The sequence below is a fragment of the Coloeus monedula genome, assembly GCF_965178545.1.
Source record: "Coloeus monedula genome assembly, chromosome: 15".
Taxonomy (NCBI): Eukaryota; Metazoa; Chordata; class Aves; order Passeriformes; family Corvidae; genus Coloeus; species Coloeus monedula.
The window spans coordinates 11,321,243-11,348,872 of NC_138795.1; the positions used below are offsets into that span (position 1 = coordinate 11,321,243).

The following is a 27,630-nucleotide window of genomic DNA, read 5'->3' on the forward strand; positions in this document are numbered from 1 at the left end:
TGGCATGGATGCTCACTTCAACCTCCTGCCACTGCCTTTCACTCCCCAGAGAGCAGCCATATTTCCACACGGCACAGGACAGGGAAGACAATTTCTGAGGCACCTAAACCAGTGATGTGTTTGTGCTTTGGCTGCTGAGGTTTCCTCAACAGCTGCATGTGCTTTCCAGGATTCATGCATTGCCCAGACCCAGATTCCCTGCTAGGTGTAGTTCGGGTTCCTCACAGGTTTTTGGCACACCCACCTCTCTCTCCTTCTCCTTCAGCTCTGCCTCTGTCTCCTTGACTTTGTTAACAAACATTTGTCTCATTTCTTCCTCTTTCCTCTGGAGCTCACCCAAGAACTCTTTCCTTTTGGTCTCGTATGTTTCTTGGAGGCTGGGGAAGAAAGCAAATGAAATCCAGACTCTCTGGACACCGATGAGTTAGTGATGGGGAAATGCATGCCTGTCTATGTTGTTTAAAGACAAACAGACAGGGAAGGGATCATCCAAATCAGCTGCAAAGTTCAAACCCAGTGCTGGTATTTTCCAGCCCAGCACTGTAGATTTCACCTACAAACCTCCCACTTTTTCGGGCTGTCAGCACCAAACTCTCACTCTAAATCGATGCTAGATGTGAAGGCCACTCACCTGAAGGGCTGGCTGTCTGGATCTGTGTCCTTGAAACCCATCTCCTCCAGTTTGCACCTCCGGTAGAGCTCGTAGTGGCGGGTGTGGGTCTGCTCCCGCAGATCTTCCATGTTGACCCGAATCAGCATTTCCCGCAGCTTCACAAAGTCACAGTGACTTTCATTCTCCACTAATAGAAGTGAAGGGACAAGTCAGCAAACTGCAGGTGTGGTGGGGGACAAGGGCACATATGATTGACTCCAGGTACTTGCATCCTCAAGAGCCTGCTGCCCTGCTCAGGGCACAACACAACCCCTTGGATGCATGGATTCCTGTTGACCTTCCTACCTGCTGGTAGGAATGGGAATTCAAAGAAAAGACAAAAGGCTGCAGGGGACATGCCTGTACTGCTTATCACAGGGCACCTTCATGCAGAGGTGCTGGTGGAGGGCAGAGCTGCACAGGTGCCAGGGTGTGTCTGAGCACACACAGGGAGGGGTTTGGGGTGGGCTTGCAGCACCTCACCTTGCACCACTCCCCACGGGTACTGCCGAGCTCGCACCAGCTTGTTCCCAACTTTCACCTCCTCTGTGCTGCCAACCACAGCAAAGGGCAGATGAGCCTGAAACAGAGCCAAGGGCAGGGACTCAGTGCATGGGGTAACCCTTCAGAGATCAGCCTGACCCTTAAATCCCCCTCACCCAGGCACAAGAGCTGCTTCCATGAGTCCCCCTTCTGAACTTACCAATCTCTGATACTTGGAGGAATGTCTACTACGAACAGGGATATTACTACAGAGAGTGGTGTCAGGCCACAGCATAGCTTACCAGAAATGCTGTCTGGGCTGCACCAGCTGGAGAATATTGTAGGAACACCACGGTCATTACTACTCTCCTCTATCCCTTTGTCAGGCTATTCCTGCATGCCCCAGGAGCGGGGCACCCCCTGCCTTCCCAAAAGCACTGGCAGGGATATCCACAAACAGGCCTTGGCACAGCAGTGAGTGTGTGGGCACTGCAAGGGACATGTGCAGGATACAACATGTGCTCGCTGCTCTCCAAGTCTGCAAAGCATCAGGCACAGGGAGGAAACAGGACACCCTCCTCAGGATTGCACAGAAGGAGCCACAGACTGGGTGCTTCAGTAGGGTGTGGCTGACAAAATCCTTCACATTTAAATATAGATGGATCCAGAAGTATGGAACTTGTAGAGAAGTGGCTAATTGTATTTTCATTGGAGGAAGGAAGGAAAAAAAAAGCCAAGCAAGCATGACTCCTGCTTTTCTCCCAAATACACACAGCTTGCAATTATTTAAGTAAGAGTGAATCCTCCAGAATTTTCATGATTTCAGCAAAAAATAACTATTAAGTGAAAACACATATCTAGTTGACCCAGAAACCAACTGGTAACTGAATTTTAAAAAAATGGTGGGGGGGGAAGGGTGAAAGAAAAGACAAAGCATTTAATCAGAAACAGCTATGCAGGAAAATATTCATTTTGATGAAAAAGCTTCCTTTGATTTATAAAATTAACATGGAAACATTTCAGTTGTTTCTACTGCCATAGCTGCACTCTGATTTGGGAGACAAGAAGCTTGAAAGTGTTTTTGCTTGTGCTTCAGCCAGGTCTGAATTTGATCTTTGAATTTCAAAAAAGACAAAATAGAGATTAACAATTTTTCTTCTTTACTTTAAATTGGGTTTTCTCTGGTCAGCCTCCTTAAGTCACAAGGCAAATGTAAATCTTAACTGTCTCATTTTTATTCAAAGTTTCTTCTTCCACAAATGCGAAGTAGTCTAAGAACAGACAGAATTAATTTTGAAGAAAGTATTTTTCAAAAATTCAGTAAGTTCTAGAGCTAAGTTTCTCCAGAGAGCCCCCAGACTAAACATGAGCCACACTGTAATTAATTCTGTATGCAACAGCTTTTGGTATCTGCAAGACTCACAGTTCAACTTTCCAACAGATTCAGTGGCTGGACATTCCCACTGAAACTCGCCCTTCAAATGCATTTTTGTGCAGCAATTTAATTTGTCACAACTTTTGGCAGCGATGGAACCGGCAGCGTTACCCACATTCATCACAGAGTTGATCTCAGCCACTGCCTCGTCGTCCGTGGGGAACTGATAGATCTGCACTCCATTGCTGACCAGCTCACTCATGATCTTGATCTTGAACTTGTGCAGCTCGCTCTTGGAGATGGTGTCTGCTTTGGCAATAATCGGGATGATGTTCACCTAGAGCAGAAGGGAGGAATAGGACAAACACCCAGGTGAGCAGCAACTGGGGGAGTAGCTGTGTCGAGCCCGGGGGTGACCTGGATCCTACCCCCCGGCTGTTTTACATTTCCTAAAATCACCTCAGAGCTCTGTTTACACAGGAGCTGCAGCCCAGCTCAGCTGAACACTAGAGGGAAGAGTTTTCCAGGACTTGGCTACAAGACTAGAGAACAACCAAACACCCTGCACTAAGTACATAAAGAGCAGATCAAAGCCCCTGCTCTCACCTATGTACTCTGTTACACACGTGGATGGAGGCAGACACAATGTAGCCGTCACATCCAAGCTGTTGCCCATCCACTCTGTGTGGATGCGACCTGGCTGTGCTGACAGGATGTTTTTTACAAGACAAGCACAAGGATGAAACGCTGCATTTGAGCTGATGTGAATCCTTCCCATGCTCAAGCAGAAAGAGCGGGGACTCCTCAGATGCTCTGACAGCAGCTGCTGATCCTCTCTGAGGACTCCCTGAGCCTCTTGGTGAGGATCACAACTTGGGTGTGCTGTGCGGATTATATGGAGCACCGGGGAAAGGTGCAGGGTGCCATACAGCAGACAGATTAGTTTTCATGCTGTTCTTTCTCAGCTTTGGTTTCACATCAGCCAGCAGTCACTATACCCCACACAACTTCATCCACCCAGGCTTCAAAGCCACCCACAAGCTGCACAGTGGGGAGGTCTCCCTGTGCCCAGTACCCACCCAGATCAAAAGTAAACAAGGGCCACATCCCACATCCATCAGAAGCAATGGGATTCACTATGGCCTCGTGCTTGAGAGCTACAGTGGGGCTGGATCTATCACAGGAACCTGTGCTAGATAATGCTGCCATGCCAAAAAAGCCAAGTGTGATACTGCAAACCACTGCCTAAACAAACAGCAGAACTCATCTGTCTGAACAGCAGCCAAATTCATAGCAGTGAAACACAAGAATTTAGACAAATAATGGGAAAGTCTGATTGGCCACCTAACATTTCCCAACAGCCAACGCTTTTTGACCTACAAAGCTGAAATTCATAGCAACCAGTTCGTCTCCAGTGGGTGCCCATTAAAATAAATGGTTTTGCTTTCCCAGTACAAGTTCTTTGCAGCTCAGTGTTTTTTCCATACTTCTTAGGTTCCCCCCATGCCACTGCTCCCCCTCCCCTGTCTCTGTTTAGTGGTTTAGTACTCACTAAGCACAAGAGCATTTACTCACTCCAAATGAAAATAGTCTGAATTTGCTCAATGCAAATGTATCTGAGAGAATAAATTCCTCTTTTTCTCAGCCACTGACCTGGCCTCTTTTACGGAGGACCACAACCCCGCACAGAACAAGGCCTGCTGCTCAGCAGGTCCATATCCTCCTTACAAAAGTAAAAGGGCCATGACCACAGCTGGGTGTCTCCCTGACCTGCTAAGAGCTGAGGAGGCTTGGATTCACCATCTCCCACAGAAAAAGGGTCAGCTCAGGGCTCACATTCCTTTTCAATTGGCCCAAGCAATTTCCCCTTCTTTTTCTAAGGGGCACCAGTTCAGCCCTGCTTACAGCAAGGCAGGAGGTACAGAGCCTGGAGCAGCAGAGGAGACAGGCTCTCTGGTCACCTGTGGTCTCAGCACTACTCAAAGAAAGTACAAACCAAGGCTGATTCGAGTGCCCTCAACCAGATTTCTTGTTGTCTTGGGGCACACTTGTATTTTGAAAAGGCAACTCAGCGAACACTTGCTGACAGAGTTCACAACCCAAAGGGGTTTTACAAGTTGTGTTTCCAATAATCAATAGCCACATCAATACTGGGGAGGCATGGATATGACATTTGGGTGTAGTCCTAAGTCTAGAATGGGTTCGTTTCCTCACAATACAGAGAAAGGATGGAACGGTTTGGAAACAAGAAACCGAGACATGAGATGCTACTGAACTGCATGTCTAATCCTACCTCCCCACAGCCACCTCCATGCAAAGGCCAAGTCTGTGGCACAGAGATTAGTGACTGCTACACATCTAGCTAGAGAAGTCACTTCTCCTGGGTTTTAAAACCCCAATAAAAAGGAAGGAATGCCAGAACTACGTGAGGGTTCTCTGTCCACTCTTTTTACACAAACAATGTTGAGGTGGGGTTGAAGGCAAAACCCTAGAGCAACATTCTTGTATCTCCTGATGGAAGAACAGTATGCTCTATTTAAAGATCTCGTAATAGAATCATGCAGTTGACTACTGGCATGTCACCCCACTGAATGTGACAGGGGTGCAGTGTCCCCTTGCCTGTCAGTCCATGTGCTGGAGGGCTTTGCTGGAGCTGGAATTATGACCAGAGGAAGTCTGTGCTTCAGACAGGACAGGGAACTCTCATGCACACACACAAAATGTACCTCCTTCTCAAGTCTTTCTGACCAGAGTAGCTTCTCATCTCCAAAAATAAAACTTATGAGAACTTGTTATTTGGTACAAAATAATTCTGCTGATGCAATAAGACTGCAGGTGCTTCTGCTCTGTGAAATATAGCTGGATTTTTCCCCATCTCCAAACTGTTCATGAATGCAAGTTGCAGTGAAGCCAACAGGCAAATCCTATTTTGGAAGCCAAAGAGCTGAGGCACAGGCTGCCTGAAGCATTCCCACCTGCCTGGGATGCGTCATCTCTCAGAGGGCAGGCAATTAGCCACAGCTCAAAACAGCACATGCTGACTGAAAACCACCCAGGGACAAGCATGGAGCTCCAGGACGCTCATGGCTGCACACACTGTGCCACCACTTCCCATGACAGGGCTGTGTTTTAAATCAATAAATCACCTTCTCATCTGATACAAATGCACTATTATTTATCTCCTCCTGTTCCCAGGTTAAACCCAGTGGAAAGCCTACACCTGTCAGGCCCTATGTGCTTCACACTGGCAGCCTGCCAGCCAAATTCCATCTACCTACAACCACTTTTGAAGATGCTTCTGCTCTCTGGCTGTAACTAAATACCCCAGGCAGCAGCTGGCCATGAGCTCAGCCAAACAGATAATTGTCTTACAGTACAATGGAAGATTTTGTTTACAAAACAGCTTTACCCAGAAGGGGTTTCATAAACTTCACACTAAAAGCAAGATTGGTTATTGAAATTGTCACAGAGAGTCCAAAGCCTACCCAGGACGATACATCAAGCCACTGTTGGGCTAAAGCAAAGATGGAACTGAGCCAGGGTCCTATAAATTCCCTGTTAAACCAGTCCTGGAGGCTGAGCCAGCAGAGCACAGAGCAAAGCATTGCCTCTGATGTACCTTCCATCTCCACAGGCTCCATTCTTCAACTGTAAAACCAGGGCCACCAGCCACACAAAGCTCTCCAAGGGGAATGGCAGGTTCAAGTGTGCTCACACAGCAGCAGACGTGAGTCAGTGCACATCACCTCTGCTCAGTAACCACTTGCTGCTCCCATCTGGAGAGGGCAGAACTGCCTGGGCTTTGCTGACACTCCACTTCACTCTGCCCACACACCAGCCCCCAGCACAAATGGTGGATTTGTCCTGGGAAAGGGGCACAGCACTGCCATGCACAAACCCTCAAGGAGTGCCTGGAAAGCACCCCAATGTCCTGGGATGACACCGGTGCAGAAACACAACATATATCCCTGATGTCCAGAAAATATCAATGGGCTCCACTTGCATATTCATTTCCATGTGCCCACTTGTGTGAGGCCACCACAGCATGAAATCCAGGATGTTCTCATGCTGTGGCAAGAAGGGGGATGAGAACAACGGAATAAAATGACTCCAGAGAGCACTATTTAAGTGGAAGTTTGGAAATATAAAAAGTTTGCCTGCACACAAAGTTTTCATCTGTCCAGAAGTACAAAGGATTTATTTTGGTACTACCCATGGACCGCATTAAAGGCAACCAGAGGGAGATGTAAAAATTAGGGAATGAGAAGGAAAGGAGAGAAATGCTTTGTGGGACCACCAGCACCAAGGGGAATCGTGCAAAAGCTTTCCTCCAAAATATTTCTGGGAACATGTAATGCTGGCACTGTACCAAGAGACAGAAGTTTATTAAGGGAAGGTTTTCAGATTCCTGATGAAGTCAGTGTAACAGCCACTACAGATACAAACAGCCCACTGCAACAGGAAGCCAGTGCCTGCTCTGGACTGGGGGCAAGGAAAAGCAGGCCATGAGCCCTAGCTGGTGAGGGCAAGCAGCAGGGACTGCACAACAGGAACTCACCCCACCAGGAAAGTCCAACAGACCTGCACATGAACAACAGCCAGAGAAGAGAATGCTCCCTCAGTGTAATCCAAGGAATCATCAGGACCTGCAGGATCCCACCTGCCATGCCTGTCCCTCTGTAGACTGATCAGCATCTGCCACATGAAAGGAACCACCCTGCTGCTAAAACACTGCTCTGAAAGACAGGAAATTATTGAGAAGAGATTCCGCTGCCATTAGTGACCTTTGATGCCTCCTGCAGCTCCCTGGAAGCCAGCTGGAACACCCAAAACTATGCCAGAAACTTGCTCTGAGCTGCAGAAATATCAGCAAGTAGTTGGTTAGGTAACACCCTGCCCCCTAAGGCAGAATAGCCTATGCACAAAGAAACAACCCCAGTAGACCCTGTCATTACCCACTTTTAGGATTCCTATGACCTTGAGAATTCCTCACTTTAAGATACTGTGATCGCCTATCCAGATCACCTGGCACTGCCAGCAGTAACAGCTCACGCACTCCCTGTGCACCAGCACACACAGCCAATGCTTCTCCTCAGCCCTTGTCCCCTCAGCACTGACCACCCCTTTAGGACATCTACAGGGGTTGATGTCTCAGCCCCTCTGTCCCTGTTGACAGCTCAGGACAGCAAAGGGGACTCCATAGTTCAGCTGCTGATGCTGGAAGGTATCCTCACACCCAATAGAGCCGCAGCTGATGGCTTTGATAAATACCAGCTAATCTGGCTAAGACTCTTACTGTAGAGGGATACTCTGGAATTTACACAACCAACTGGAAAACAGGTTTTTCCTGACATTCTTCAGGAAAGTCAGTGAGAAAACAAGCACAAGACCTCAGCAACCACCAGGCCAGACAAAGCTCTACCAGAGTCCTAAAAATGGCTCAGCTGCCATGCAGGAAGGAGTCCAGCACTTGCAGAAGGAACAAACGCTCCTACATGACAATCAGTACCAACAAAAGCATTCCAGAAAGACGGACCATAGTCTCCAACCCCTTACCTTGCTATCCAGCTTCTTCATTGTCACCAGGTCCAAGGACTTGAGTGAGTGCCCAGTGGGGGTGATGAAGTAGAGGCAGACGTGAATCCTTGTGTCATGATAGTTGAAGAGAGACCGGCGGATTTTCAGCTCTTCTTGCAAATAGTTTTCAAACTGCGTATCAATGTACTCTACGATTGGCCTGTAACTAAAACCATCCCATTAGCAAAACAGCTACTGGAGAGCAAATCTAAACAGTTTAAAGGCTGAAGGAATTCCCCTAGACATTCCATTATATCACTTAAGTTGTAAGACTCAAACAATTTAGCCTTACAACAGGAAAAGCATGGTGTTTACACACAGACTTTATAATCCAAAGATTGCTGGAGATTCTTGAGGTTGCACTGCAAAGTCTAAGGACAGTGGAGCATGGATAGACAGATCTACTTCCCCAGATCAAACTTGGCCCAGATTTCAGGGCTGAGCCATCTGTCTGTAGCAATGTAACATGACCAAGGAGACACCCTGGAGTCTGAGAATGCCTTTACCTGGAGCTTGAAAAAGATATCTGTGTAGTTAATTGAAACATGCCCAGAAACACCAATCACTGCCAGAACAGATAATTCCTGACCCTGCTCTGAGGACAGCTGGTTAACAGCTCATGCTCCTGGAGGACAGCATTCTCTGCTGGAAAGACCTCCTGTGACCTCTTTTTGGCTGTTTACTCATTTCCCTCTGTTCTTTGTCCCCCAGAACCAGAGCCACTACAGGGAGCAACTCCTTTAGCACAGATACAGACACTTCTGCAGCACTGCAAGGGGAACTGCAGGCAGTTGATGTCTAAGCATGAGGCATGCCCAGAAACGCTGAGCAGATGGCACAAGACCTGCCTTTCATCCTTATTTATCTGATCCCCAAATCCAACCGCATCCACAATGGTCAGCTTCAGGTGGACATTGCTCTCCTGCAGGTCGTAGGTGCGCGGCCGCAAGCAAACCGCGCTCTCATAGTGACTGGCTTCCTCAGTCTCAAACGTGGTGTTGAAGAGGGTGTTCATCAGTGTGGATTTCCCAATGCCAGTCTCACCTAGGGAGGACAAATCATCAGCTCACTGCAGCATGAATTTGCCACAGGTACTTCAAAGCACATTAATTAGAGAGCAGAACTAAAATACACGTGGAAGGCCACCACTAATTGCTTGTGAACAGACATGTAATTGTCACATAGGTGTCTGCCTTCTTGAAGGCCTCCCATGCTTAATGCGAACAACATAGAGAACTTGGGTCTTGTTTCCTAGTATCACACAAAACACATCAGCACAGCAAAGCACACTATTTTCTTTCCCATGACCCCTGACTTTGCTTGGGATTTTGCACTAGAGAAGCTGTGGAGAGGACAATTTTAGTAGCCATTGAAGGACACCTGGGATGCATCACAAAAACCTCTATCTCAGAATATTTGGCTGACAAGCTGTTTGTGAGCCAGAAAGGCTTTGAATTGCTGTTTCTGGTAACTAAACAAGACTGATATTTTCCAGATTGGCCTAGAAGGGGCCCCATTTAAACTCCTTATTCACTACATACAGCCCTATTGGTCATGGGGGTGAAGAGAGGCAAAACCCAATGAAATAACCTTCTACGCTCTGCTCATTTTCCAGGCAGTCCATACTGCTACCACTTCAGCAGAGACAGGCACGCTGAGGAGCCCTACAGCAGATACCCTGGTGCGAGAGCAGGAGGGTGGGAAAGTTCTGCTCCACAGAGGTGCCATGCCTGCTGCCAAGGGCTTTGGGCTCTCTCCTTCTTCCAGCACCTCAGGCTCTGCTCTTCACAGGAGAATAAACACCTCCGAGTGCGGCAGAGACACACATTGCTTCCTACCAGCTGTGGCTAAGAGTTGTGCAGGGAAACAAAGCCACCTGGTGCTCTAGATTAATCTGGAAGTAGACATATGGAGAACTCACTTCCTGACATAAGCTACATTCTCCTGTTCAGTTGTGGGCACTTTTGGGAGTAGGAACTGGCAAACAGGGTGGGACTTTTTCTCTCTTGTCCAAAAAAAATTTTTAAAAAAGCTAAATGAGAATGTAGGAATATCCATTCTGGTAGCCCCTAGAACAACACTGATTAAAAACATATTGACCTGTGCTGCAATTACCCTTCTGCTAAGGAACAAGTCTGTGAATTTCAACTGTGATTTTAGCCATGCTTTTTACTTGTGTCGTGAATATGCAAAAATTACTTGGGTATGGCACAGGCACCTTGTGTAAGTTGTCCAGGTGTCACTGCACAGTCTATACAAAGCCATAAGAGCTGCTGTCTCTGGATGTATTTCTGCCGGTCTAACAGGTTACAATACATCAGACCTCATACACCATATAAGAACCAGCCAAAGCAAAAATGATGGTCATCTCATCACTGAAAGGAATTGGTCTCTAGTACTCCAGCCAGCATCGCCTGCTAGATCCCATCAATACCAAAATTAAAAGCCAAGAATATAATTATTTTTAAGTCAATAAGAAACACTCTCCCTCCCTTTCCAGGCACAGAAACAACCATGCTTCAAGCCCTCTGACACCTGGGAAAGCACCAACCAGGCACAGCTCAGACACAAACCTCTTGTGCCCAGATTTGGGGTGCAGGCTTACACTCAGAAATGACCAAGTTATCACCAGCAGCTCTCACATAACCCATGGTGCATCTGACTGCATCTACCTAGACATTGTACCCAGCAAAAGCTGCTCGTGCCAGCCACCCCAGTTAGCATATGGAAATATTTAACTTGCTATATACAGCCTTCCCTTAATCCTTCCTATTGCAAAGCTATTGCAGCAGAGATGATGAGCAATACCCCACTGATTACAGAAATTCTCCTGGTTTGACTCAATGTGTTTTTAAGAGTTTGGCATTTCTGACTTGCTTAAATCACTGCCAAGGTTTGTGGCATAGCAGGACACTCAAGAAATCCTGGTCCCATCTTCCCCCCATGCCTGTTGCAGGGGACCATGCTCACCCACACAGAGGATGTTGAAGCTGAAGCCTTGTGTGACAGACTTGCTGACCAGCTGATCAGGGAGGCTGTCGAAGCCCACATGGCCCCCCAGGGAAAGGTTCCTCTTCTCTTCATTCTGGCAGGGAGAAGAAGCCAGATTAGCAAACTGCACTGAGATGCCAAATCAGACTGATGAGACCAACATCACTCACCCTTCTGGGCACTGCAGATCCACCACACAAACCCCATCAGTGCTCTCAAGTGCTTGTGTTTTGGCACACCACAGCACAAACCCCCCAACAGCCACAAACAACAGGAGAGAGGGTGTGAAATACTGATCTTCATGGGGAACTGGGAGAACTAAGCTACCAGGGTCCAAAAAAAAGAAAACACAAGTGTGAGCTTCAACTACATGCAGCTGGGAGAGATTAGCAAATGAAAACCCACCAGGGTGTGTTTTAGCACTCATTTCTCCTCGACTTTTAAAATTTTATTTTCTTAAACCTTCCAGCAGTGAATTCAGCTTGACAGACTCTGCATTTTTCCCTGAGTATTTGTCTTTGCCCCTTTGCTATTGCCACAAGCAGCGAGGCTTGCTCACTCAGGCACTGGGGGTGCTGGTGGCACAGGCAGCGCAAGGAACCCTCTTGATTTACCATCTGTGACCACACAGTTCTCCACCGTTCCTCTGCTGTTCCTGTTCCTGCCTCCCCCGTGTGCACTTTGCTCTCCCTTCTGTCTCCTACCTCCCACAGAGAAGCTAATCACCTGTAGAGACTTTGCTTAGGAACTAAGATGACCCGTGCTATACAGAAAGGCAGAGCAGAGCAGCTATAAAGTCCAGCAAAGAGGAGCTGACAGAAGGACAATTACTCTTTCTAGTGGCTAAAACCATGAAAGTTTGGAATTTCAACAGATGCACACCTCTCTGCACAACTAAGCAATGATGTCTGAACCCAGGGACCAGACCACCATCCCTGGAGCCTCTCAAGCACTCTTACTCACCCATGGAAAAGCAAGGAGACAGGACTTCAGAGCACGATTCATTCACCCTCATGATATCTTTGGTAATTGCTTGTTTTTCTTAATCGCCAGCACACATAGAAGATGGGAATGGAACAAATGTCTGCCCTTGGTCTGGCTCTGGTTCTTCTGTCTGTTCCTGACAATTGGAACTTAATGTCCCAGCACTAAGACTGAGAGACAGGAGCATCCCTGAAAAGAGCCTAAGCTGCCTGTCAAACTTAAATGAAGTCAAGAGGAAAATAAATGATGTGATAAGTCTTGTGTATTGCTCTGTGCCTGCAGTAAGATTGCTAAACAAAACACAAACCTTTGTTCAACTGCATTTTGAGTCAAAGCCTCCTTTAGCTCTGCCTTTGGTAGAACAAATATTCTCAGCCTTGTAAAATAAACCATTTAAATCACAAGAACAACTTGTGGACAGCTGAAACAGCTTCTATGCCTCACATATAAACCTTCTTGTTGTTCTGGTCAGCATTTTTTACCCACTTTCAGATGATTTTAGCTCAGTGCTCTCCCAAGGGGCTCCCTGGACAAAAACACAATTGAATCATAGCTGGGCTCTTGTGATCCATCCTGTTCCATCCGATCAGGATTGATCACACTCACCAACTTAGCAGAAAGAGCAATCAGTTAAAGTTTCCATGTGTAACTGATATCAGTAATCAAGGTTTTGAGATGGCCAGAGAGTTTAGGTGAATTAAAAATAAAAAGGGCCCCTAAAACAGGGAGATCTCCAAGTTTAACTTTCTTCCGTTCACCTGTCAGCACAGGCAGATGCTACAGCTCAGCCCCCAGGATACAGGGTGTTTTGAAAGTGAGTCTGTGCTGCTCCAGTCAGCCCAATGCTGAGCTGTGGATCTTGCATGGGGTGGTACAACCACACAGGGAAGGGGAACCTGGGACACGTGTGTGCTGGGAAAAGACTCAAGAGTTGATTAGGTCTGGTTTTCCCCTCGAGGAAGAGGCTGTCACAAGGCGCAGGAAGCCACTGCAGGCACCAGTTGAGCTTGGGAGGCTTCCTCAGGCTCTCAGTCCAATCTCCCAGCCCCCGCTTCTCCTCTTCCCCATGTCCCTCTGAGCCACCACTTTACGGAGTTTAAAATGCCAGTTCCCACCACTGCACTGCAGTGACAGCCAAACAAGCTGTTCCCACAGAAAGTCACCGAGTTTGACGGTTACACTTTGTGTCTTTTCATTTTCAATAATAAACAAAAACAAGCAAACAAAAACAAACCAGAAGCCTGGGATGACATTTTGGATAGGAAATAAATAAAGGCCACCGATGGCTATGATTAGGCTGAAAGTGCCTGAGGCTGGGAGGAGGTTTCCAGGCAACAGGCAGCACCACTGCTCGAGATTTTAAAATAGGCTCTGGCTCAGCAAAGCTGCATTTAAATAGGCTCCAGCCAGGCAAGGCTGCATTGAGAACTCAGTCATGCCTTGGCCACAGGAAACCCAAATGCATCTGCACAGGGCTTTTTCTCTTCTTTTTTTGGCACTCAGTGGCTGTTCACTAAAGGACAGGAATATACCTGCTCAGAACTGCTCACTGTCTCTCAAAGCTGCTAAAACAATGAGCCAAACTTCAGTGGAATATTTTTTGCCAGTGACCTTGAAATGCAGTTTCCTTTATTTCTGTAAGCAGCAGAAATAATCTGGTTCAAGTTCAAGGCACTGCCAATACCAAAGCAGAAAACCATTTGCTGTTCTTGCAGTGCATTCAGCTGTCATTCAGCTCCAAAAGGATTTTGCTGTGTTAGGAAAAACAATGGCAACAGCTGCTGGGAAGTAATAAGATTAGGAAAATAAAGAAAGGGGGGAAATAGTTTTCACTGTTTTATTCTTTCCCTCCAATCTACCGAGCTTGGAAATTGACAGCCTTGTGAATACAACCACTACTTCTGCTCACTTGTGGAGTTTAGTGTATGGACCTGTGCTGGAGAGGAACCTGCCCACATCCTGATGAGCAACCCGAAATGACCAGCCCTTTTGGCCAGCTCCCACATACCAGGGTGGCTCAAGGACAGCTTGAAACAGTTCACCTGCTAGTAAAGACAAGGCCACACCCCAAATAGAATCATTTCCAGCAGAAGCAGCCAGCCTGCCACACTCACCATAAATAATCAATCCAGAACACAAATGCTGCAATAAATGAGGGCAGCAGTAATGCAGCAGTGTAGGGGGGGTTTGTTTGTTTTAAATGAAAGCTAAGAATTTCAGTAGAACTTTCTCCACACTTTGTGCCAGCAATGAGACTGCCTTGCAGGACAGGAGCTGGGCAGATCATATGGCAGAGGCAGATGGGATCAGCCACTGCAAGAGCCAGGCAGGAACACAGCCCTGCCCTTTCCAGTTGCACTGGACCCCGCAACACTCCTACCCTCCACAGAACTCAGTGTGAACCAGTTCCCTCCATCTCACAGCCTGGAGAGACAATTCTTCTGCTTCTTACCAGGCAGGACCCCATCCTGGGGCTGCAAATAACCATGAGGCAGCCAACCTTTCCTGAGGCCCATTTCACCATTACACATGATAATTAAGAGTCTGCAATGGCTCCAGGTGGGAGTTCTCACCTCAAATAGCCACTGCAGTCCTGAACATCCCTTCTTGGGTCACTAATAACATTCTATGATGGGGCAGCTACCAGGGTTTTACTTGCAATCTTTGAACATGCTCTTCAAAGATTTCTGTGCCTTGAGCTGATCTTCAGGCTTGAAGCAGAGAGCCAAGGGGATAAACCATATTTTGAATCTGGAATTTTGTGGGAAATGAAAGATTCATCATAAAGTCAGAGCAGAATTTATGTATTTACAAATCTAAAATCCTTTAAAGGTTTTCACAAATGTTCTGTCCAGGCAACAGGCACAGAAATGGCATCTGGGGGCATGCCCATAGGAACAACAGCCATTCCAGAGGGACATCAATCTTTAGCTCTGAATTGACAGCAACATCACAGAACCCTTTTCTTAGCATGCAGCAGAAAGACAGACACGTCCTCGGTAGCACAGATGGACACATTTAGCTGAGCATCACAAGAACTAAAACGAAACCTCCAACCATAGTGTTTCAAATGCACTGTAATGCACTAGGCATCCCAGCTCGTGGACATGGCCTGCTGGAGACGGAGGATGCATTTGGGATGTGCAATGGCACACCAGTCCATTCCTGTGGCCACACCAGCACAGAACTACCTGGGGAACCAAAAACTGTGCTTCAAACCCATATTGGCTTACAAAGCCACCCCTGGCAGGGTTGCCCAGGCTGTGCCCTGTGGCAGGGCCGCAGGGCTGGCAGGAAGATGGAGCAGTATTGCTGCGGGCAGCTGGCCACAGACCACATCCGCTGCAGATGATATGTTATTTGGCTCTTTACTGCAAGTCAGACAAGAGAAGGCAGCAAAGAAACACAATCAGAGAGACCAAATCCAAATCCCCAGAAGAGGGTCAACACAGTATCACATACTAATTAGGCTCTTCTTCATAGACAGTGATTAACAAAACCTGTGAGAAGGGCACAGGCTACAGCTTCAAACTGTGTGCCTATGATTCTTCAAAAAATAAAAACCCCATCACAGATTCTCTTCATGCTTCACCTCCAAATTAGCATCAGTTTCACTCTGCATCATTACATTTTTCAGCAGCTTGTTCCAGGAAAAGCGGTTTTATCACTGACGGCACAGCCCAGGGGAATGTCAGCAGTGGGACCAGATCCATGTTCAGCTGCCCTTCAGCTGCAGAGCAGAGCAGCTCACTGCTTTTAGATGTGCTTCCCCTGCTTTCACCAGGAGCCCTATTAACAGACTGGACCTCGTATAGAAAAGACCATTCTGATATCAGTTGGCTAAAAAAATAAATATTTCCAGAAGTATCATCTTTCAATTAATCCCACAGCAAAATTCTCCTTAGTGACATATGCTTGTGTTTCCTGCTTGAGATTACTCTCGGGTTTTTTTTTCCTGAATGATGCAGGTGAAAGCATATGGGTAAACAAAAGCGTAATTGAATGCCACAATCATAAATGGTGATACTTTTTTTTTTAACAGTGATATTTATTTTTAAGAACCTGGCATGATGGGACTTGTAATGTAAACCCTGGGCCCTGCTACAGCAGATTCATCAGCATACAAGCAACTAGTGAATAAAACCAAGAGGGAAAACCAAAAATCCCATGGTTTAGCTGATAAACAGTGACAACTCCCAGCCTTATATACTGAGGGACAGCACAGAACTTTTCTATATCTGAGGCACCCTTTCCCATTTCTACAGCCCAACAAAACATAAGTGATCACAATTTCCAAGGCCAAACAGCAAAGACCTACATGGAAAGAGGAAGGAAATTAAGTTTTCTCTCCTCTCTGTTACATGAATAAGGCTTACACTTGAGCAGTGACCTTCAACCCAAAGGTGTCTGCTGCTCCCAAACATTCCCTCCAGTGCCTCTGCACCATCAACCCAGGATCTGTGGCCAGGCTGCAGCACCCCACATGTCAGCCCCACACAGGGAGAAGCTTGTGTCTTCCAAGAGCTCACAAGGCAGCTGTATTTCAGGTCCTTCTCTTCCCAGACTTTTCCCACTTACATTTTACACACATAGAAAACAGCAAGAGGCAACAACACAACATTTGCATGGGACTTTTCCACAGCACTTCAATTCCCCCTACTGAGGCACACTTTTGTTTCTAAATTCCTCAGTCCTGGATGTCACCTTGACCTTACACCATAACAAATCTTCCAGTGCTTTTCAGCCTGGGTCCAGGCATTATCTGTGTCACACTGATGCCTTGCAGTAGGTCTGTGGCACTGTCTATTCCCATGGGAGCATCACTTTGCCCTGCAGGGCACACATGGACATGGAGTGCCAGGCACACACAGATCCTCTCCCCTCCGATTTACAGTCTAATCAAAACAGAAAAAGAAACCAGTGTTAGCAGATTGCAGGTCCCTGACCAGAGTGACTCAGAGAGCAGCAGGAGGAAGAGCGGGGAAGGCTCCCTAAGCCCTGCTCCGCATGGCCGCGATTCTGCTGGAAGAGCTCCTGTGGCAGGACAGACACTGCTCCGAGGGGCTGGCCCAGCACCCGGCACAGCTGGGGACTGCTGCTGGACACAAAACAATGACTTCACCCTCTTGATGCCCCATCCACAAACCATAACAGTGCACTCAACACAGAGATTAATACATGCACCAGTGGGGTTTGTAGGATGCTATTCCCTTGTCTCCTGCACGGAAAGGCATGGAATCAGGAAATCATTCCATCCTGATGCAGGGAGTCTCATTTTGCAACTGAGGAGAGAAAGGACCAAGTGATATTTGGCTCTTTATTTAACTCAAGCAGAGCAAGCTGGTCCCAGGTACAGGCTCATGTGTGCTGGCACCGCAGCAGCTGCACTGCCAGCCCCAGGCACTGCCTGTCCCCGCTCAGGCTGGAAACTTCAGGCAGCAGTTCCACAAACCACGAAACAGAGAGGGCTGCTTCAGGGTACAGCACATGTAGGTCCCTAGCCCAACCTCACAACCTCCCTCAAATGCCCACCACTGCAAGATTCCTTACAAAGGCACTTGTAGTTATCATCATTTCACAAGTACACTGAGTTATGGAGCAGTTGAGTACGTGCCTAGAGGCCTTTGGGCAACAGTGTCAGAAGCCAAATTCAGCTTCTTTGTCCAAGCAGGCACACCCTGGGGCTCGGCCCAGCTTCTGGATCAATGCAGAAAAATTTGACAAATTACCTCTCTCAGGAGGATCTCTCCATCTCTGAATGCTGGCTCAATAAATGGCACTTGACATTTGCAAAGTGACAGCAGTGAGGACAGACTTGTATTACCATGAAGAAAATATCTCTTTTGCCTAGCTTACAGCTGAAGGGCAATTAACAGCAAGAGAACACCTTATGTATGAAAAACATCTCTGTGGTGTGAGCAACATTCAAAACAGTCACTAAAACACATGAATGTTTTACCTGTCTTGTACTCACAGGCTAATGACTATTAGATGTATAACAGCATCAGTAAATGAGATTGCACTTTGCAGTCTACTAAGCAGAAAGAGATAGTCCAAGAGAGGTAATGAGACCAGATTTGACAGTCAGAGGATTCTGAGCATAGTAAATCTTAACAGAGGGCCCAACAGAGGTGGAGTAGGCATGACCTTGTGGATGCCTTTGGCACTGGAGACAAAATGAAGCACACTCAGCTGGGGCTGGCCAGTGGAGCTCTCAGCACCTCTTAGGCTAAAATTGTCACATCTAAATGGCACCTAATCTCAAAAGAGATTTGCAAAGTGCAAGCACACACTCAGTTCTGAAGGTTTTCAGTTAATCTTAAGCATGGGCTTAAAATTTCAGATCCCCATCATGGAGCGCTTAACAGGATGGGGAAAGAAGAAAGGAAGAAAAAACAAGCCCACAGAAAAAGTTTTAGATGTGGGCTTTCTGCTGATTTACCATTTGCCTTGCAATAGCAACAATAGAAGATAAAGAGCATCATCTTCTCTGCTGCCTCCTGCTCCTGCCCACTCTGGTGGTGGTACATGGCCAGTCAACCAGGATGCACCTGAGACCATGAGCAGTTCTGCCTTCTATGCCTGTGCAGGGAGGGCAACAGTTGTTCTTCCCTGTTGTAGCAACCCTGAAGAGCTGTAAAACTAACATAGTGTTGCCTAACACTGCTCCAGCAACGGCAGGGCAGAGCCTCAAGTGCCTTCCCTTTCTTCTGTTTTCCAACACACAGCACACGGGAGCACAGCCATGTCTGAGCCAGCTCTCCATGCGTGGGACACTGTGCCAGCCAGCTATCTCCAGTTGCTGCATGCTCACAATAAGCTCCCAGCCTACACTGGAGTCCCCCCACAAAACCTCACACTAAACCAACACAATTCCCAGCCCTCCCCCCACCGTTAAAACGCTCTTCAAAGAATGCCAAGAATTTTCCCAGACACTCAAGCCTTTATTCATATCCCTCCTGGCTCCCAGCTGCACTCCAGGCAGGCAAAAACATCACTGAAGAAACCACATATGGAGTCACCACCAAGATGTGCCAAATAAAAATTAAAGCAACTTTATACTATGGAAGCAAGAAGGCTCAAGGGCTGAGGTTCTTTTGGACCCATTTTTAAGAGCTATTCACAAACTTTAAGACCAGCAAGTGACCAGTGAGTGCATTGTGAAGTGCAGTGCTCAGCACCTACGGAAAACAAATATTTTTAAAAAATCACTTGTCCAGTGCCAACATTTCACAATGTCCCATGTGCCCCAGCGCAGTCTCGGGGAACCAAAGGCTCTGCTGCACACCTGCAATATCCAGTGCTGAACACACACTGCAGCCTCCTCCAATAAGAAGGCGGACAGGGATTTAAGTGAGAAAGCCAAGCTCCTTTGAAGGGAGGAACTCCTTAGGCAAACTCCTTGATTGCCTTCCTGTATCCAAGGTACTGGTGCCAAAATGCACTTGGATTCCTGCGGCACACCTTGTGCTGTATCCCAGCAACTAGCCGGATGCAGGGCACTCCCAGCAGCCAACCAGGAGCAGGAACCTGCACACTCCACGTGTTCCCCTTCTGCACCAGCCTGCTCCCTTCAAGGCTTGTGAGCACACAGCTGAACTGACGGCATTGCCTTCACTTCAGCCCCAGCAGCCTTTCCTCCTTCAAAAAACCACAACAAACCACAGAACATAAAAATCCTACACACATCTACAGAATCAAATGGCACAGGCTAAAACATCAGTTTTTGCTGATGCTCAGAGCCAAGTCTCAAGGGAGAGTAAAGCTCCTCATCTTCTTATACCACACACATCCAAGAAGATCCATTCACAACCTGTGAATGCAACATCAGTTTTAATTTTCTGCAAACAAACTAACTGTTTCTGGCTTAAATTCCTCTGTTTTACACCACAAGCAAAATTCCCACATGCTTCCTTTTCTTAAGCTGTTATTTAGTGATTTCCCTATAACATTTATAAAGCCTAATTAATTAACTGTGAGGTCTTTCTTAATCAAGAAAGGATTAAATGTGCATTTTGTCTCTATCACAAGTCCTGGATGAGAGTTTACAATGGAGAAAAGCAGGTTTTACCAGATTTTCGTTATGCATACAGTGTTTTGCAAACATGAATGTTGCCTTTGAGAATAAGGAAAGTTGGTAAAAACAGGGAAAGCTATGGAACCAAAAATGAAAGATATTTCCTCCAAAATGACCTTAAAGGATGAGAAAGTTCAGCTTCTCAGCAGTGTGAGAATTCCATCCCCCATAAGCTATTCAAAACCAAGCAAAGTCCAAAATACAAATAAAACTTTTTACACAGAAAAAAACCTAAAATACGGACAAACAACAATACCCAACACTGCCCTAGTCAGTTTCTTTTTAAAATTATTTATTCAGAAGCTGCGGAGGCTTTTCATTTAATGGACTTCCCAATTACCCCTGTCAAGAGGCCAATCTTAGCACCTTATCTAGCACAGACCTTCCCCAAGTTCACCCAAGGCAGCAGATGCATTCCCAGCTTACACTCAGCTGCTCTAAGCTGTGGAATCTCTTCCCTTTCCCAGTATCCTTCCATGAGGAAGAGGAGACACTGGGCAAACACAAGTGGCTGCGGGACAAACTCAGGAGATAAAGTGAGAGCCTACGCTTAAGGAGTGGAATGAAAAACGTTTGGAGCAGTTTAAAAGAAGTGTTGAAGAACGGAAAAAGGATCTGGATCCCCATCACACCAAACAAGCCACGCTGGATATCAGCCACCAAAATTATTTGCTTTAGTTACCACTTAAAATAAACATGGCTAATTCCCACATACATTTCCAGAATTTATTGCCCAATTACAATAAATACTATTATCCAGTATATTTTTAGAGAAGGGAACAGAGTTATAATGGGAACCCAAGAGCTTTTTGTCACTGCTGTATGCTTTTACCCAGTTTGCCTTATGCAACCATCCCACAGGATCTCCACAAACAGGTCTTCCAGCTAATGACCACGACTTCTTGTAATAATGCCTGGAAGACACCAGAAAGAGAATATCCCACAATATACCACAGCAACTCAGCTCCTCTGAGGGCTAAACCAGAGTCATCATACTAATAAGCTGACTGCTATATATCCTATTAACACATGCCTCCAGAAAGCCTCCAAGTGTATTAGCACAGAATATCTTTAATCTGAAGAATCAAAGCAACGGAAAAAAGGAAAAGAAAACTTCTATTTGAAAAATACACATAGCAAAAAGATAAGCTTAAAGGACTATTTGTTCTGTATGAAAATACAGAATAAATCTATATCCAGGAATATGAGCTGGAAGCACCTTTGCTGCAGAAAAAGGGAAGAGGAATGTTGCTGGGAGGCCAGCTGCCAGCCTTCCTCAGGTAGCATTTTCCTGTGACCGGGCTGAAAGCCAGGATCAATGTGGCTCAGGATGGAAGGCTGCTGTAAGCAGGGTCTGGACCAGAGACCCAGCAATGCCCTGAACTGCACCCACACTCCAGGCACCCCAGGAATGCACACACTATTCAACACAGCGGGGATGATCTCCTCTCCCAGCAACAGACCTGAGGATTGCACAGGAGATCCTGGCAGATGCAGGAATGTTCCATCTTCCAGCATTACCACAAGCTCTGGGAACATGCTCCACAGCAGCCACAGCTGAAGGCATGCCTGCACAGTCCTTTGCAGGCAGACATGAACCCAGCTGAGCAGAGGCTGAGGGCTGAGTCCTGCCTCTGTTACAGCCAGAGCCAGCTGAAGCATGCTGGTTGCCTGTGGAGGACTTGATGCATTCCCCACATGCACACAAAATGCAGAGTCATCACAGCATCTCATACAATGGTGAGGTGAGGATGGAGAACCCCAACCCTTTGATGGAAATCCAGGCCAGGCTCTCTGGCTCCACAGCTCCCTGTGACAGCCTGGTTTTGAGGCAGTGCAGCCAGAGAGGGCAAGAGCTCCAAGACAGGGTGCTCCATGGGAACCTCGCTCAAGCTGTCTGACATCTCTGGAATTCCATGCACGTGGGAGACGGACACTTTTTGGTTTCACAAAGGAATCTAAACATCTAAAAGTGGTGCCTTCACAGCCCTGACCCCATGGGCCCTGGTCAGCCACAAGCTGAGAGCGGTAACTAGGGCTGTATCCAAGAATCCTGTGGTTCTAACTGATACCACCCTCCTCTGAAAGTCTCCCGTCACTCCGTTTGAGGATGATTCCCTGTCTGGGCTCCTTCTGCATCCCAATGTCACAAACTGGAGACGAGCATGGCTGCTTATGCCAGAGAAGAGGCTCTGGAAGGAAAGCGCATGGCTGGGATTGAGCAGGAGCAGCACTTTCAGGATTTTTTTTCTCACTTGAACTGCTCTGGGAGAAGAGATGGACTCTCTTAGCCGTCTGACATTTTTATGATTCACAAATACAAAGGCAAAGCTTCAGGTATAAACCCAGAGCTCATTGCAGCTATGCAGACGCAGGGAAGGGGAGAAACAAGCAGATTCTGCATAAACACAAGGCTGACCTCAACAAAACAAGTACGGGCCAGGACAATGTTATTTCCAAAGGCTGCACAAACAGGGCATCTGAAACAAACAGGGCAGCTTCTCCCATCCACAGCCTGAAGTGTGCCCAAAACACATTCTGAATAATCAAAACTAATCCCATAAACACACCCTGACCCTACATAAGCAGGGTGAACCAGCACACCCACGCCCCTGAACATCTCCTTCAGTCCCATCACCTCCCAAATTCCTCCTCTTAATTGCACAACCCAGGAAAAGTCAATTCAGCATCATACCAGTTTCTTCCCCTCCCAAGCTCCAAGCCAAAGGAGCATGGGAAGGAAAGGGGATGAGCATGACTGTTGCTCCTGGAGAGAGAGGAAAACAGCCCAGTGCTGGGGCCCTTGGCTTGCACAGTGGTGCCTTGAGACGACAGGACTGGGGACAGCGGGGGCACTCAGAGACAGGGCTGTGCCTCTCCCCGCAGCTGTAGACAGCACTGGTATTCTGCCACAGAAGATAATATTTAGGGAGCTTTTGGTCTTCCAGCAATGCTGGGGACTGGCTGACAGCTGCCACCACAGCACAGATGACAAGCCCTGACACCATGCCGGCCTCCTGAAAGGGAGTTATTCTTCAGGCTCTCATCTGTTTTGCTGATGCTGAGAGCACACACAGCCTCAGTCTCCACCAGCTCACGTCCTTCCACCCACTGCCTCAGCACTCACTGCAGTTATGAGTGGTTCAGAGCAGCTCTGGAGCTCCCACGCAGAACAACATGTTGCATCTCTGCTACAGGAGGAAGAGACACTCCAGATTTACCAGCAGTGACAGCACCACAGCAGGGAAGAGAAATTTAAAAAAATCTTATTCTGGGCAACATTTGTACCCAGTCCGTAAACTGAAAATAAGTGTTTAACTGCCATGGGCTGAGATTGAGTTAATTGGTTCTGTGGTTGAGGCAGTCAAAGCTGGCTTCCTGTGTGAGGACAAGCAAAATTCCAGGGGAGAAATCTCAGGGCTCAGAGACGCAACCACCAATTTGTCTCCTCCAGTGGAAGGCCATTTTCTGCATCGTTCCTTCCCAAAAAAGCATACGCTATAGATTCAGAAGAGCTGGCCAGCACAGGGAGAGGAAGGGCTGCCCCTGCTGGGTTGGCTTTCTGGTGCCTGCTACCAGCTTGGAGAAAAATCTGTCACTTGTGCTCCACACTGCATGGGGGATCACTTGAGTTTTTCCAGGCGAAAGGTAAAATAACTGAATAGCAAAAACAGACAAGGAGATTTAATCCTGGAACTTCCAAATAGTGCCACCTGCCCGGGCAAAAAAGAGAGCAGAGGGAATCAAGCCCATTTTTCACTGGAATTGAGCCATGGAAAGGTTTTCCTTGAGAGTTTGTTTAGAAGAAAATGTGCCTCTGCTTAGGACGTGCAACGATAAGACTTCTGGTCATGGAACACAGAGCTGTTCTCAGCTCACTCCTTAAGCCCATCTTTCACAAACTAAGGCATCACACTGGCCCCTCACAGGAAAGGGTGGGTTTAGGTTGTGCAGTCATTAAGTGAACCCTGAGCTTACAGAAAGCAGCAGCAACACATGAAGTTTATCACAACACAGGCAGTTATGGAAGGAACAGGCACCATCCAAAGGTTCCTCTCCTCCCACAGAGCTGGGAGCAGGTGACAAGAAGGCCGTCGTGTGTAAGCAGGTAGCACTCACACACAGCTGCCAAACTCGCCAGATCCTCCCCAAGCTCAGCAACTTGCTGAGACAAAGCAAATCCCATTGTCTATTTCCAGCGAAGAAGCTGCTATTCAGCTTTCCTCTGTATAAAGTGGTGGTTTTTTGGCAAGATCTTCTAAGGGACATTAATTTATAGTAAAGCTGCCAATACCAGCCTAGCTGTTAATCACTTACGTGAAGGGAAATCTCAGGACTGCATGTGGACAGCCATCCCCAACCATAGCTCACACACTGCTATGTACATGTGTCCAGTGCTCTCCGCCCTGGGCATCAGTATTCACACATCCCTGTCCATGCAGGCAATGGCAGTGTCCACACAGAACAATCAGCCAAAAGTTAGCTTTTCATGTTAAACTCTTATCCCAGCCCAACCTTGAGGCTGAGGACACCTGGTTCTTCTCACAAGAACTATTCAGTTTGGAGTCCACTGGCTTTGCACCTCCATGTCAGGCCATGGGTTAGTGCAGATAGTTAAGCAACAGCATTTTGTGAGGTCAATGGGTTTTATTTAAAAAGAGAGAAAGCAACAGATTTGGGAAAATAGAAGTCTTACAGTCTTGGTCTCACATCTCATCCCATTTACTCCCCTACGCATTTCCAGTCACTTCTCTGTCACTTTTTCTCCTTCCAGCTTTTCAAGCTCCTTCACAGCTTCTGCATTTCCTTGCTGCATTTCAAGCAACTTCTGGTGCTTGCACATGGTGGTTGGGCTGTTTTCCACTCAACATCCCAACATCCTTGCTAATAGTGCTAGTGTCTGCTCCAGTACAGTCACCACAGGTGCTAATTCACCACTGGCCACCCCAGGCAATGGAGAAGCTCTGAGCTTTAATGACAAAATAAAAGTATTCAATAAATGAACCAAACTTTATCAGTTCTCCTTCCCTCCTGGTGGTGAGCAGCTATGGGTCTCCAGAAGCAATGCCTGCAGCCCAAGACCTGAACACAGCCGTAGTGAGCCATGTTCTCAGAGCAGATCAGCAGAAAACTTAAGTCTCCAGGGTCTGAAGCAAATCTCTCTCAACACTACAGCCACAAAAACAGTGTTGAGCACCACTGGTGTGATCCTGCTGCCTCAGAGACAGCTTTCCATGGGCAAACTTCCTTTCATTTGCTTTTGTTGGTCATTTCCAACAGCAGCACTTGAAGGGAACGTTATTGTGCTGGAGACAGAGGCATTCTGGAGGACTGTACAAGGGAAGCGTGCATCTGGGGAAGTTTTCAAAACACATTATCCGAACCTAAAGTTTGCTACATTCCAGGACGTCAGTGTCAGCTGGACACTTATAAATAGCTTCACCAATCTGAATAGCATGACCCGTTGTGTATCAAAACCCTACTTCAGAGGTTTTTCCAACATTACTTCCTACTGCAAATACAAACAGCTGGTAAAAATAAGTGAATTTATCATCACCTTTGCTTAGCAATAACAAGCTACTCCCACATGGACTTCATGCTCAGGAAGCTGAAGTACAGTGATATAAAATGGCAACAAGAAACCTGTAAGTGCCCCAGAAAGAACAACTCAGAACACCTGAATCATGAGGTTTCCATGATACTGCTGGAGGAAAACCAGCTGAGACACATGCTAGGGGTAAAGGAAACAGCAGCTGGGACAGACATCTGCCCCACATCAAATGGAAACAAGATGCTGCTCTCCCATTCACCTCTGCCATATCCATGGTTCCAGGCAAAAGGTAAACTAAGATCATGAGATCACCAGACCTACCGTGCCTGCAGATCCCTATAAACTCATCCCAGCTCCCTGCACAAAGCAAGCAAATTTCTTCCTAATGGAGTTGGGCACTCAAGCCATGCTGGAGCCCAGCCATTTCCCTTTGGTGCCCAAAGGAGAGCCAAGCAACTTCAAGAGGTTTTTTTAAAAAGGTTTTGTTTTAAATCAAAGTGACAGAGTACTGATGTAAGTACACCAAGCATTCAAGTACCCACACCAAAGAATGCAAATTAATTTAATTTCCTCCAGAACTAGGCAATATTTTACATTCCTGTAACACCTATGAAAACCTGCACAGGCAACTGCAGGCACACCAAATTAACATTAAAAGTATTTTTATATGATACAAATGCAGAAAAGAATTGCAGTGAGAGAGTCTTGGTGTTTTCATTCTCTGCCACTGTCTTTACCTTAATCTACTCCTCCCAGAGCCTAGAACATTAGCTTCTTTAAATAAGAGCCCCAACTCAATTTTCCTTTATGCAGGTTTTAAGGCAGTTACAGTCTTGCAAATTCATTCTTGAGCTGGAAACTTTTGGGCGAGGATTCAAAGAAATGAAACAGGGTTTAAGATTCTTGGCAAAAAGTAGCTTACAGGGAAAACAGTAGCAGGGACTTGTTTGTGCTCAAATGGCATGCCTATAATTGAGACAGCAACCACTGCTGTTCCCATTTATTTAGTAATATCACACCAGACTTTTTTGACTTTGGAGAGCTATGCTATTTAATGCAGTAAAAATGTTTTTAGCTCTGAGAGCGTACAAGATGCAATACCAAGCTATTTAACGAGAACAGCCTTCCAACAAAAACAAAAAATTCAAGCTGTAGACAAAGAATAGTTTTGAGCCGACACAGATTTTAGCCAGATTGACTTCCGATAGCAGTTATACAACATGTGAGCTGCAGAGAGGCGGCGGTGCACAGGTCACGCTCCATATTTGCTGTGCAGCATTCCTCATACATAGGCTCAGGGAGCAGCCAGCCTCAAGGGTTTGCTTTACCCGTGTTTGAATCAGCGTGTCTCTCGCTGTATTATATACACACCGCTCAGTTACTATTGCAGAGTGTTTGGATACCAGTGGTATGTAAACAATTCGCATTTAGGAAGGTCTGACCCCATTTCTTGCCGCCCGTCTTTGCGGGGTGCTGCATGCCTGCAGACACACGGATCCGGGTACCCTTTGTGACCATCCTGGGCATCCCGGCAGGAGTCCCCGAGCATGGCGGTGCCGGTTCCAGCACCAGAGGGGGCTCCGAGGCCCCGGAGCCCTCCACCCACCGTTTCCTCCGCCCACAGTGCGGGCAGGACCTTCCCGCAAGGACTTTCCTCGCACCCACCACGGGCACCGGCATCGACCTGCTCCCTCCCCAGCTCCCCCCCGCCGCCGCCGGGGTCCCGGAGGGGGCCGGCGGGGCAGAGGCCGCGCATCCCCCCTGGTGTCCTGTCCCCACCACCCACTGGGTTATTCCCCCGCCTCCGAGTGACAGAGAAACCCCAAGTTGTGTGGTCGAGGGAAGCGCGTACGAGAGCGGGGCGGTGCTCACCGAGAAACGCTCCAGGTCGGTGGCGGCCATGACCGAGACTGGCGCGGCTCCGGCGGCGGGAGCGCTAC

General features: G+C 47.2%; 1 protein-coding gene across 2 annotated transcripts in view; it reads right to left on the bottom strand.

Annotated features, from left to right (window-relative positions):
• The window catches only part of SEPTIN8 (septin 8), a gene marked incomplete at its 3' end in the record, with an annotated part of 34,571 nt that extends 6,941 nt beyond the window's left edge, over positions 1–27,630 (bottom strand). The window contains exons 1-8 of one of the 2 annotated variants that reach the window (XM_082291778.1): positions 27,563–27,630; positions 11,058–11,172; positions 8,927–9,131; positions 8,067–8,253; positions 2,686–2,847; positions 1,136–1,232; positions 632–800; positions 245–377 (exon numbers count right to left, since the gene is read on the bottom strand). In XM_082291778.1, coding sequence (XP_082147904.1) covers positions 245–377; positions 632–800; positions 1,136–1,232; positions 2,686–2,847; positions 8,067–8,253; positions 8,927–9,131; positions 11,058–11,172; positions 27,563–27,592 — 1,098 coding nt within the window. In that variant the 5' untranslated portion in view covers positions 27,593–27,630. The remainder of the gene's footprint in view (positions 1–244; positions 378–631; positions 801–1,135; positions 1,233–2,685; positions 2,848–8,066; positions 8,254–8,926; positions 9,132–11,057; positions 11,173–27,562) is intronic. The other variant, XM_082291779.1, reaches the window with a different exon arrangement.